The 13,146-nt window shown below is 39.7% G+C and overlaps 2 protein-coding genes across 3 annotated transcripts in view; both read left to right on the forward strand.

Annotated features, from left to right (window-relative positions):
• The window catches only part of MRC1 (mannose receptor C-type 1), a 53,165-nt gene extending 47,006 nt beyond the window's left edge, over positions 1 to 6,159 (forward strand). For both annotated transcript variants that reach the window (XM_082046532.1, XM_082046533.1), the window contains exons 27-30: positions 360 to 476; positions 2,643 to 2,810; positions 4,036 to 4,089; positions 4,475 to 6,159. In XM_082046532.1, the coding sequence (XP_081902658.1) occupies positions 360 to 476; positions 2,643 to 2,810; positions 4,036 to 4,089; positions 4,475 to 4,725 (590 nt within the window). In that variant the 3' untranslated portion in view covers positions 4,726 to 6,159. The remainder of the gene's footprint in view (positions 1 to 359; positions 477 to 2,642; positions 2,811 to 4,035; positions 4,090 to 4,474) is intronic.
• A 2,488-nt stretch (positions 6,160 to 8,647) lies between these two features.
• LOC309436900 (macrophage mannose receptor 1-like) overlaps positions 8,648 to 13,146 on the forward strand; it is a 32,095-nt gene continuing 27,596 nt past the window's right edge. The window contains exons 1-4 of the mRNA XM_082046534.1: positions 8,648 to 8,801; positions 10,467 to 10,865; positions 11,974 to 12,147; positions 12,887 to 13,051. Coding sequence (XP_081902660.1) covers positions 8,741 to 8,801; positions 10,467 to 10,865; positions 11,974 to 12,147; positions 12,887 to 13,051 — 799 coding nt within the window. The 5' untranslated portion in view covers positions 8,648 to 8,740. The remainder of the gene's footprint in view (positions 8,802 to 10,466; positions 10,866 to 11,973; positions 12,148 to 12,886; positions 13,052 to 13,146) is intronic.

Here is a 13,146-nt window from a genome sequence, read left to right on the forward strand (position 1 = left end):
ATTATATGGTGTACAGACTGAAGTTATACATGCTTTTTACTAAAAAGCATGTCTAGAGTGTTTTTGTTTTTTTCAAATAGTAACAAATCAGTAGAAATTTATGCTGAGGAAACAAACAGTGCTAGTATGTAGTAAGGTAGTAGCTAGTAACGTAATGGGAATGATAGTAATTACATCAGCAACAGTGCCAGAATCCTTTATAAGATATTATCCAAAGTTAGCTTCTGTTTGGAACTTCCAACTTAGTTTGGAATTTAGCAAAGATAATAAGACTGACATGTGACAGGACAAAGAGAATGCTTTCCACTATGAAACTTGTGTCTCTGAGAGATTTTCTTTTTTTCCTCTGTGTCTTCCAGGTGCCTCTTTGGTATCAGTTGAAGACTCGGCTGAAGCCAGCTTTCTGACATACATCATTGAACCACTTGAAGAGAAAACATCAACTTTTTGGACAGGACTGTACAGAAATGTGGATGGTAATTTCTTCGCTTTTGACTTTGTTTTGTTTGATGAATAATTGTTACAAGCTGTTTGGCATGGGTGTTGAATATGTCACATTATACTTCCGTAATACAAAAAACGTGAGATTAGAAAAGGTAATATATTATCATCATAGGGGAAGATGGTCAGTTGTAATCAAGTAATAACCAGTTATATATAACAGTAAAACCAGGCAGAGAAATTTCAGCTTAAAGAAAGAAAAGTAATCTGCAAAGAAGTAAGGTACTGAGGTGTGTATAGCAGGGTACAGACAGGACCATGTTGGGAGTTGAGCCAAGATGAAATGGTCCTCCTCAAATAGGGAGAGGCCCTGGGGCTGATGTGTCATTGAGACATTCCAGTTTTTGAGCTAGAGAGTACTGTGGCTAACCTCACTCATTTGGAACTACCAATCACCCATCTTTAGTTACAGCTGGCCCTCAGAAAAGCTTCACTTTGAAGCTGGAATTGTTTGTATCTTTGGAATTGTGTATCACAAGTTTTTCTGTTTTCTGCCTCCATGTAAGGAAGATAAGATGGAATAGGCAACAGGCTGCTTTAATTAAATCTTACATTTACTGATTGTTGCTTTCTAATGAATATAGCTAGTATTCACTGAAATAGATATTTCTGTCTTTATGACAGACCTAAAAGTTACTTCAGTCTTGTGCCGTTCAGATTAAAACTCCAGTATAATAATGTCGGAGGCAGGACTGCAGAATAGTTCAGGTGGCATTTTCTTGAATCTTGGAGGGTTTTTTTTACAACCACCTGCTCAGTCACTTCAGTGACAAACCAGCTGTGGAGAATACAAGTATTAAATTACATTACTTGAATCTTAACCGGGAAAAAGGAAAATTTTCAGCAGAGGAAGAAAGAATTCGGAGAGAGTAATGATTCATAAGCATAACACAAAAAGAAAAGCTGAGGTTTACTCATGTGGTTAATTGACATATGAAATTTATTTTGAAGTGGTTCTAGAACAGGTGCAGAACAATGCAGTTCTTACAGTGATCATAAACACAAGAGCTACTTCAGCATGTATCACAGTATCACAGTATGTTTGGGATTGGAAGGGACCTCAAAAGATCATCTAGTCCAATCCCCCTGCTGGAGCAGGAACACCTAGGTGAGGTCTCACAGGAACATGTCCAGGCGGGTTTTGAACGTCTCCAGAGAAGGAGACTCCACAACCCCCCTGGGCAGCCTGTTCCAGTGCTCTGTCACCCTCACTGAGAAGAAGTTTCTTCTCAAATTTAAGTGGAACCTCTTGTGTTCCAGCTTGATCCCATTACCCCTTGTCTTATCATTGTTTGCCACTGAGAAGAGTCTGGCTCCATCCTCATGGCACTCACCCTGTACCTGTCATTATATTAAGAGGTAGTGATGATAGCAATTCCAGCATAACTTTATAGCTACATTTCATGTCTTTGGAAAAAATATTGGATCCAGATGCCATGCCCTGACACAAAAGATGGCAGGTAATTAAAAAAAAAGGCAAAATATGAAGAATCTTGTAAGAAAACAAAACAGCTTTCATGCTGAGTCCAAGAATTTGCTTGAGTACAACTTCAGAGTCACAAGGGGCACATTTATTCTAAATAAATAACACTATTAAAAGAAAGAAAAAAAGGAACAGAAAGGAAGAGACAGAAAGTCCCAGCATAGCTGGGACACAACAGTGATCACAAGATTTTCAAAGCAGATCTTTAAACAGGAAAATCGTGTGTGTAAAGTCAGTGGCAAATAGCAAAAACTGAAAAATAAAATGAAGAAAATTTGACCTAGAAAAACTCCAGTGGGGGCTTTGAAAAGAGTAATAAATTACTGAAATAAAGGGCATTCTGTTGAAGCTAAATTATCTTTTGACTCCTATAATTGACACTGCCTAATTGCAATAAATTGTGGGAGATACTTCTTTAAACTTTTTTGCTTTTGTTAACATCCTAAGTCAGATTGGCCTGCCATTTTCCAAAAACTGATATGATATCATTTGCATAAAAACTTAGGGGTGACATGATATGTTAGACCAAAAATCTAAATAGTCTGTCTCCATGGGTGGCCACAAGTGGATTTCTCAGGAAGGCAATAAATGAAGAGCAGGTGTCAAGATGGAAATTAAAAGAATCTTGTTTTCCTGTATCCAATGTTTTTCCCATTAGGAGAATGGCTGTGGCTAGACAACAGTCCAGTGGATTTTGTCAACTGGAATGTAGGAGAACCTTCCTCTCAACAAAACGAGCACTGCGTTGAAATGTACGCAGACTCCGGGTACTGGAATAATATCTATTGCTTTTCCTACAAAGGCTACATTTGTAAAAAGCCAAAAAGTAAGTGCTACATTTGTACATTTGTTTTATGCATGGAGCATGCTCTTTGTGTGCTAGTATTAGTAGATGTCTGTTACACACAGTGCATTTAGCTGAGTGTTTTGAGGTTTTATAAATGCCAAGGAAGGCAGTTTTGCATGACAACAAAAAGGATGAGTAACCCTTCTCAGAAAGTGGAAGTGCTGACCCGTGCTCATGTCCTTTCTGAATTGTTTTTAAAAGTTTGTGTTCCTATTTTAACCGTAGCTAGTGTATACACTTCACAAGTTTGCCTGTTCCGTATCAATAATTGCTGAGTAATTACAAATCTGTCTCATCTGTTTCAAAATATGTTCTTTAGGGTTTCCTCTCTGCTCAGCACAGGGAATATCCTTTGCTTATTTCCGTTTGGAAGTCTCACATGCATGCATTTTCTTTCAGCATGTATTGCAATATCAGAATCTCTTAGTAATGCTTACCAAGAAGAGTGAAATGCATGTAGTAGCTGAAATATGCCCACTTCCTCTACAAGACTGGAAATGAGTTAAATTCATTCTCATACAACATTATTCTTACTTAGATGCTTGTAATGATGACTGGATCTTCTACAGGAAATACTGCAGAACTGTCATCTATAACTATCCAGAGTCCACTTACCTGTCTTTTTACATTGAGACTGACAAACAAAAAGGCACTTTCTTTTCATTCTCTATCCAGAAGAGTCATAGATGTGGGTTACAAGTGTTAAAATCTAGATGTAAAACTAGGGCTAACAGAGACTCCAGCAGAGTTCTGGGAAATCTCAATCAGGCAATTTTAAATGAGCTAGAAACATTTTAGTTTCGATGTGATACATGCTAAGACGTTTTGGAGTTCATGGGTGGTTTCAGTTGTCTGTGCATGGAGGCCATTAAAGTCTCTTGGCAAACCAAATTTCTTACACTTGTGGTTCATATAGGATAACAAGTACTGCAAGAAATTGTGATGATTTTGAGGATTATGTTTGATCATCTCTGTTGTTGTGGCTTTACACTGATCTCAGGATCTGTCTCCATGGAGTTCTTTGATGTTTCTTCTTTTCTGCTAGTGTTACATATGAGACCAGAATACAAGACACCGTTGTGCTGTGCCTTTTGATAGGTGTATATAGATTCGTATGGACTAAACCAAGAAATTAAAAGAAAAAACAGAAATAAATAACAGAATAATATAATAACAATTCTTTTCCATTGTTTTGAAATGCCAGCAATTGAAATGCCACCAGCAGCTGAAATGCCACCAGCTGAAATGCCTACCAAGGGTAAGAATATTGTTTTTCAAGTATACAAAAACTAGAACCATGTAAGACCATAAACAGAACAAATCACATTCCATATTATGTCTCTTACATTTTCTGATATACCTGAGTACCATGTCCACTTCCTAAGAACGTATTATTTCCTAGTAGAATACAATATACTCCATTCAGTGTCCAAATGCAGATTTAAAAGAAAATAATTTGTGATATAGCATGCGATATTAGCATTTTAAAATCAATTAATTTTATGTTGCTACCTTTATCTCTCATAATTTTGAAACAAATGGAACACTTTTGCTTAAAACATCATGCTTTCTAAAGAAATTGCTTCCAGTAATCAGATAAAGAGTATGTAACATCCTCTTGATTTATTTGTATTTGTTTTCAGCAATGACAAAGGATGAGAAGACTCCTACTCTGAACCACAGTAAAACAGGAATTGTAGTTATTGTTGTCATCCTCATCCTAGTTGGAAGTGGCCTTGCAGGGTATCTCTTCTACAAAAGAAGAAAGAATCGCTTGTCAACACATGATAGCTTTGAGAACAATTTGTATTTTAATAGTGATGCAGTTCCTGGAACTAGTGACACAAAGGATCTTGTGACCAACATAGAACGGAATGAACATGCGACACTGTAATGTAACAAAATGAAATGTCATATGTAATGTAAAATGTAATGTAATAAAATAAAATGTGCCTTGTTTTAATAAAATTATGCAATTAGAATTAAGACAAAGTTATTTTCTCATGTGCAAATATTGTAGTAGCCAGTTTCAGTGTGTGAGTAATGTTATACACAGCAGTTACTTTATTTTGTAACCATTGTATAATGTGTAAGATTTCAGATCTCATGGTTTGATGACTCACACTGCTGAGTGTGGCTCTTAACAAAAGAGGTAATATTGGTTAATTATTAAATGGAAAAATAAAAATGGATGCAATAAAGGAAGTAAAATGTAGATAGATCCACTTGAGAAGGCTTCCGAGATTTGAAGTTTCTGCATCAAATTTATTTCAAATGATGCTAATGTATAAATTCTCCAGGCCATTCAGCAAACATCCCTCTAATTCTGCCATCTTTCAGATATTCCTAGGGACTTAACTACAGGCGTATTTGCTAGATGAAAACTCTGTATTTGGGTACATCCTCTTTGAACCCTGTGAGGAAATAAATCCTTTTATGATATAATTACAGTTCCCACAATTTCACGCAACTAAGAGAACTGAATATGTAGTTCTTGTAGTTCATGTATTCTTGGATTTACTCAGGTGAAGTCTGGGGGAGGCCTCTGGACTGGAGAAGTGTGGTTGGCGTTAACTGCCAGTGTTCTGGCTGGCCACCGGTGGGTTTGTCTGGGAGAGGTGAGGAAGGTCGTGGCAAATCTTCCTTCTTATCAGGACAAGTGTCACTGGGGAGGAACATGACCTACCCATGTTCTGAAGGTTTACAGGAGCACTGGGCAGCTGTTGGGGTGATCACATGTTGGTCCTGCTCTCTTGCAGTCTCTCCATCAGTAGCGTGGGTGTGGGTGGAAGTCAAGAACAATTTAGGTCTACCAATGTTTATTTACTATTGATCGTATTTCCTTTCTAAAATGGCTAGATCAGTTACCATTTATGGAAATCTTGGATTCCTGATGTGGAGTTTATATTCCTAATTTTTGTAAATCTTGTAAATGTAAATCATGCATGATTTCTCACTTGCATACAAAGGTTTGCAAGATTTGGTTTTTAGGTTTCAGGTTTTGTTCTGTGAAATAAACAGTAACTAGCTTTGTTTTTTAAAATAGTTTTTCATTTTATATTCTTGTCTGTATAAGGCTTTGTAAAGTTAAAAATGAGATGATATAACACTGGAGACATTCCATCCGCAGTTGTGATCAAGTAATGTTTTGACCGTATTTTCCTGAATCTGTCCAGGGACTGTTTGCTTAAAACCAAGATAAAAATGTAGCTGAGTGATGTAGTGAAAATCTTGAATTACATATGTGTATAGGTAAGATGGGAAATTTTGTCTTGGAATTCCTTTTCTCCTCTGGCTCTGCTCCCTTTCTCCCAGTACTTTCCTTGTCTCTGTTCTTCCTCCTGTTTCCATTTCTGATGCACCGTTTTCTGAGCATCTCTTTGCAAGGATTAGTGCTTCTAGTGGTCCTTCATGCCACCTGTTGTGGCTTATGTGCCAGAAACCTCCTCATGGACTGGTTAAGATGTTAAGGATGATGTTGTTTCCATGATATGGAGAAGTGGTGCCAGCTAGAAAGGTGTGTGAAAGGACAGTGAAAGGTCGAGAGGCTCTGAGTGGAGTCCCAGCCTCACCGCACTGGCTGCTGAGCAAACCACAAACAGCTGCTGTCTCTACCCAAAAGAAGTTCAGTCCTGTTCTGCAGTCCTGCACAATCTTAAGGCAGTGACTGTACACTGAGTGGTTCTTCCTGAGAACATTTCATCACATGTACACATGCAAAAGTATGATTGGAAAGAAAATAAAGATTGAGGGGACATCTCATTTCTGGTGCTTTGCCATACCTACCAGGTACATCTCATCTGGTTGAACCTGGAGGGACTCACCCATGCATTTCTGTTGGCAGATGAGGAATTGACTTGATGGCAATAATCAGTAGTGTGTCAGGTTCATCTCTTTGCACACTGTTACATGTCTTGATACCCTTGCACTTAATTTTCATTTCCCCTTTTCTCCAGAAGAGTTCAGACTTCAGAGGAAAGGTGGCAAATCTGCTCACTGCAAGTGGAACTTCCTGCCTGGGAGAAGAGATTGCGCAAGGAACAATGCTGACTCCACACAAATGCCAGCAGCCATTCTTCCTCAACACTTCTAAAATTTCAGACTGTGCCTTGCCAAGTGGGAGATGCTGGAGTGCACCTTTGCAATCTGCTGATTTTCCTTCCCACTTTCTGGGCTGTGATGTGGTCTGCTCAGACAAACATACAATTGCTGAGGTGAAGCTGACCTTAGTACACTTTGCTCTTTTTCAGCCTCTCTCAGCAGATCGTTGATAACAGTCCTTCACCAGACACCGGCCCTTCTTCAGAACAGAACTCGTTTCCTTTTTCCTGTTATAATTGTCCTTGTTGCCTCCCAGTAGCTTTGGAGGTGCTGAGATGTTGTACACAGCAAAACCACAAGACATTTATCCTTCCTAAATAATAAATAAATTTTTTTCCATCTACACAGCTAGACCTGCTGAGCAAGGAAGCAAGGAGAGCTGGAAGGCTGAGGCTGCAGAGTCAAGCATTCCTGTGTTGGGGAGTACTGGAACACTTCAGACTCAGTGCAGCCGTCTTTGTATGTGTATCATAATTCACTGAGTGACTGACCACCTGCTGCTTTGTGGAGGCAGCCCTCTCTTCTGTCCCACTTTCCTCAGGTCCCAGGCTCCTTCTCACGCTCCCATTCTTTCCATGTTTTTGGTCTGGCTGTGCCTGCTGGCCTTCACCTCTCATTACTTTCTCTCACTGTTGTAATTCTTTTTCTACTCTAATTTTCCATGTACATGTTTAGATACAGCGAGTAGTCCATCTGCATCAGACTCAGAACAACAGAAGCAGGATCCCACATCTTCATGTAGGTGGCTAGGGTTTTCATTGCCTGCAAAAACAGCAATTTTCAGGGAAAATCTTGTTGCAAATATAATATTAGAGAAGTTACCCCAAACCAGGCTCCCCTGAAGATAAGGGAAGTAGGGTTTTTCAAAGGCCATGTGCAAATGGATGTAAACCTTCCCTGGGAGTGTATTTTCCCTACCCTCTCTGTGATTCTAATTATTTTGCCTATCACAAAGGTTTTTCAAAGTAAAAATTGGAATTTTGTCAGAATACCTGAAACACATGCCATTTTTGGGGTGCAAACTTTCACAGCCTGGCAGGATAAAAAATGTGGCAGTATTCCTTATCAGTTTAGTTTTCCTCTCTAGCAATAATTGAAAATCCACCATTTTTCCAGTTACAGTTAACATTCTTCCTAGAAGAGGGTGGTTTCATTTTGGATTTTCTTTTTGGATGTTATCAGTTTGGGTGTATTGCTCTTACATATAGTCAGGAATGGAGCAAAAGAAGGCACAGGTGCCTCCTGGAGAGGCATCCTATTATCTACAACTTTTCTGCAGACACAGGAGTTCTAGTTCTCTCTGATTCCAGGGTCCTAGGTACTTTATTTGCATGGTGTATCAGCCAATTTTTCACAGTACTGCATTGCACTCTGACTTTTTTCATCATTTACTAATCTTCCTCTTATTTTTTTACCTTTTTCCTTTATTTTCAGTAAGGAGACATTCATGTCACCTTCTTCGTAAAAATAAAGATCCTAAATTGTAAAGCATGTCTCCAAAACTCCTCACTAAAACGTTACCTATGTTACCTCTTAGATCTCATATTTCCACGGAAGATAAAACTTCTATGCAGCAGATAAACTGGCTTAGAAAGCAAAGTTTATTCATTAACATACTATTTCAAAATTACTCATGTGACATGATAGAGTTCCTTATTTGCAGCTCAGAACTTCCCGGTATCTGTCGGGTCTTAACCGAAAAGGATTTGTCATTTTGGTTCAGTGCAGAACAGTTATATTGAAAGGCACAGATTTGGTCTTCAGCATCAATTTGAGGTGAAGAGGAGAAGGGAGTGAAGTGTTTGGCCATGGCTGTCTTCCTGCTCCTGATTTTTCTCTTTTCTTTTACTGCGTCTCTTCAAGTGTCTGGTAAGTCCTTGTCCTCTGCTGAGTATGGAGGTTTGCAAGTTCTTTCACATGCTTTCCTGATGTCCTCCTTGGTGAACAGTGAGTTTAGATCTAGTCACAGCATGTAATTTGAAACAGTTCTATTAAGCTCTTAAACTTAGTGGTATCTATACAGGCCTTCTGTTTCCTTAACCCAGTTTTCAAGGTGATGTATGAGTGAAAGAAATATGCCAACAGATGTGGACGTAACCGATTCTTGAAATTCAGCTTAATGTGGACAAAATCTGATCTGAAGTTGCTCCATTGGAGGTTAGAACTGCTCAGATGTCCAGGGCACTGTCCTCTCAGCATACATAGAACCCCTGGCTGATGTGTGCTTCCAGGTTTATTAGGCAGCTCAGGCAGACTATGGCACACTGATCATTGCATGTTGGAATCTTACTTCCAACCTGATGGCTTTAGGAAGGACCTTAAAATCTTCTTACTGCTGAGTGGAAAAGAGATGACACTGTGAGTGCAGCTCCTACCTGCAGGACGCTCTCAGGTGGAGAACTGCAGGGACCTGTGCTATTGCTTCAATGGCAGCAGGGACTGGCCAACACTGATCTAATCCAGTGCTGGAGAATTTTTTCTGTGTGTGTTTTTGGGTGAGATCAAGCTGGCTCTAACTGCTAATCTTCTGAAGAATCGCTGCAGCAGGAGAGCTGTGCCAGAGGAAGCACCATCTAGCTTGTTCAGCTCTGCATCCGTTCAGAGAAACAGCACCGAAGCTGTTCAGCTGCTTCCTGGCAGCTCTGGGCTGGGGGGGATTATGAAGCCCCATTTAACTATTCCACTCCTGGCGAGAAAGCCTGGGTGGCAGGAAAACTCAGTGGCACAGCAGAGCGAGTTGGTTGATGTTGCTGTCACATAGCGGGGAGTTAGGGGAGGCAAAGCAAACTGCAGAAATGGTCAAAGTTTGGTGTGGGCTGAAGTTGTGCCCCTTTTTTGAAGTAGGTTTTAAGAAACAAACCATTGTTGTGTAGCGTCTCACATTTCTGTTTACAAGTGTAACTATTAATGGCACTCAGGATACTTACTTAGCCTAACTGTGCTCAGAACTGAAATGATGATGCTGCAAGTTGTGGCTTCCCACCCAAGAAATTCACAAGTTGAACTCTGTGAAGAAATGTCTTTTTGCAGTTGCCAAAAATTTCAATAATAATTAACGAAAACTGAAAAATACCCCACTTGCTTGATGAGCTGAAAACCACAATGTCATTCCAGAGCAAATGTAAAAATGGTTGAATTTTGAGTATGTAAAACATTTTTAATAACTCTAAAGAAAAAATCCTTTTACTTGCAAAATTGAAGTCTTTTTAATATGCTGTGTGGACGTGGAACATTGAAGAACTCATGAAACTGAATAGAGATCATTGGCATTTTGAGAACAGTGTCCTTTAAGGAGGGATGTGAAGAAGAGCAATTTCTCTTGAAAGAGCAATGTGTTCAGCTTCTGTGCTGCTTGCATCTTAAGAACATTTTGATGGATATCCTTCATACTGATGATGAACTTCCCTTGATTTCTTTATATATTCTATATATTATCTTTTTTAATTATTATTATTATAACAGACTGTCAAATCACAAGTAACTGATTTATCTGCTAGGAAAGCTCTTGTCAGATGTTTGCATTTTATTTTATAGGCAGTGGAATATTTTCAATCTACAATGAAGATAGCAAGCTCTGCGCCGAAGCTCAAAACTCTAGCTCAGTCATAACTACTACTTGTGATGAGCGCAATGAGTTTCAGAAGTTCAGGTGGGTCTCTGCCACGCAGCTGCTGAGCATGGCGCTCAAGCTGTGCCTGGGAGTGCTCACCAAGGCCGATGAGGCTGCTGTCACATTGGAGTCCTGCAACAGGACGAATGAGCTCCAGTGGTGGGAATGTAAAAATGGGACACTTGCAACCCATGGCAAGGATTTATTTTTCAACTATGGCAAAGGGAAGGGGAAGAAAATCAGGCTGTCCAGATTACTGGGCAAAGGAAGCAAGTGGAAAATCCATGGAACCGAATATAGCGTGTGCTCCCAGCGCTATGAGGGTGAGTACTAAAAATTAATCCCTGCCTACAAATAGGGTGTAGAAATGCAAGGCAAACATAACTGTATACATTTCTGCATAGCTTGGAAAGTGCAATTCTGTCAAACGAAAGAATAAAATGACAAAAGGTTATGATGCAATCATAAGGAAGAATGGGAACACTGTTTACATAGTAACAGCAGGAAGAAATCTATGGCTGTTTCAAAATCGTCTGATCGATTTGTAGAAGAAGTAGGGACTGTGTTATATTTAAATATTTATTGATGCTATCAATTGGTTTGACCATGTACTACCTCTAAGAAGTTAATTTCTAGTTAACATAGATCTGATCAACTTTTAACAGTACTTACCTGGAGTTTCCCAGGCTCAGCAAAAATAAAAAGTCGGAAAAAGCAAAAGCAAAGACAGTGTTTTAGTGGTTAAAGATGCAATAGGGCCTAACATCCCGACAAAGGAACACTGGAGAGTCAGATCTCCTTTTCCTGCACCATTGTCTCTCTGGGGCTATGTGGAGTTGGCATCCAGGCTTGAGTGATTAATCTCCTTTCTACTGTGAGTCTGGTATGGTGGGAAATTAAATATCAAGGGGTTAAATTGTTGCTGTGCCCTACAACAGTTCCAGCTGGAATTAAGTTTGTTATAATTTTGTTTAGATAGCAGCATAGAGATGGGAGGATCACTTCCCAGCAGAGTCACTTGCAGATTTGAGATATAACTTGCTTTCACAAAGACCAATAGAAATACTCTGATATCTCCTTTCCAAATCTCTTCAACCATACAGAGAAAAAGATCCTGAATATCTAAGAACAGAAGTGCGTATGCAATGGAGAAGCTGGGTCACAAGCACCTCTGATGCAGTTGTTCAGACAGCAATTAAAAGACAGAAAATAGAGGGCAAATTAAGGGTTATTTGAGTCTTAATGCTGAATATGTTGCCATAGTCACATCTAATTGGCACAACAACCTTGGAATTCTTTGTACAAATGAAGTCCTGCTGCGTTGAGCTCATGCACAACTCAGCTGTGTTCACAGAGTGCTGCCTATGAGCAGACACCACGGTGATCATCTGATACCCACTGACTGCTATTGCTCTGTGTTTCTCTCCACAGAGATCTATACATTGGGAGGAAATGCCTTTGGTGCACCTTGCGTGTTCCCTTTTAAGCTCAATGGTAAATGGTACGCTGAGTGCGTCCCTCGGAGTGATGATGAAAGCTCTTTCTGGTGTGCAACTTCTTCAGATTTTGATAAAGACCAATTGTTTGGAAATTGTCCACTAAAAGGTAATGTACTTTGAAAGATTTCAGAAAAGACATTAAGCAAAACTTTCATCCATTTTCATGGTCAAATTCTCCTTGAGCTGTGGAAGTGGCATTGGACGGTGAGCTGTACTCTGGCTAGCCTGGTTCACTGGTGAGCTAGGAAATGGCCAACTGAGGTGTCTGCTCTTCGCTCTCACTGTTTCTTCAACTGAGATGAGTAGTCCCACAGCATTCCTGAGACTGGTGCATATGGGGAGTATTGTGAGGGTGGTGAATGGGACTGATGGAGAAAGGAGTGGGTGAGGAGAAAGGGCAAATGGAAGGCAGAAAGAAGTGCAATGGATGAAGAAGGTGAGATGGGGAAGCAGGAGACAGTGGTGTGTCATAGGATGGAGCAGAGAACAGGAGGGCTGGAGTGAATGGAAGGGTGCAGGACACAGGCAGTGGCCTTCACCTGCCTTCAGTGCTCCTTCCACCCACACATCACCAACAGCTGCCCAGTAACCCCAGCACAAATACCCTGCCCCTTCACCCCTGCTTCCCAGCTGATTGGGAAGAAAAATGACGTATGTAAAGATAAATAATTCCTTCTGTTCTTAATTTATCATTAACATTGAATAGACAAAGTATAAGTGTGGGACAATCTGTGTGTGAAAACTTAGTAAATCATGCAGTTGCATAGTTTTAGTCTGCAATGAAGATTTTATTTTCTGTTTTAGCAAGTACAATTATCTTTCTAAGTTACTGTTATATTTTATAGACACCATCCACAGCAACCTTTGGAAAACAAATCCTGTGACAGAAACCCACTATCAGATAAACTCGGAGTCGCTTTTGACATGGCACCAAGCAAGAAGAAGCTGCCAGCAGCAGAATGCAGAATTGTTAAGTGTCACAGACCTTCATGAAGAAATGTATTTATTAGGTAAAGCACGCAAACCAACAAACAAATTATTGCATACAGTTAGAAAGTAGCTCAGCTCCAATAGCTTTAATATGGATACTTATATTTACCTTGTG

This window comes from Streptopelia decaocto, assembly GCF_964273445.1.
Source record: "Streptopelia decaocto genome assembly, chromosome: 2".
NCBI lineage: Eukaryota > Metazoa > Chordata > Aves > Columbiformes > Columbidae > Streptopelia > Streptopelia decaocto.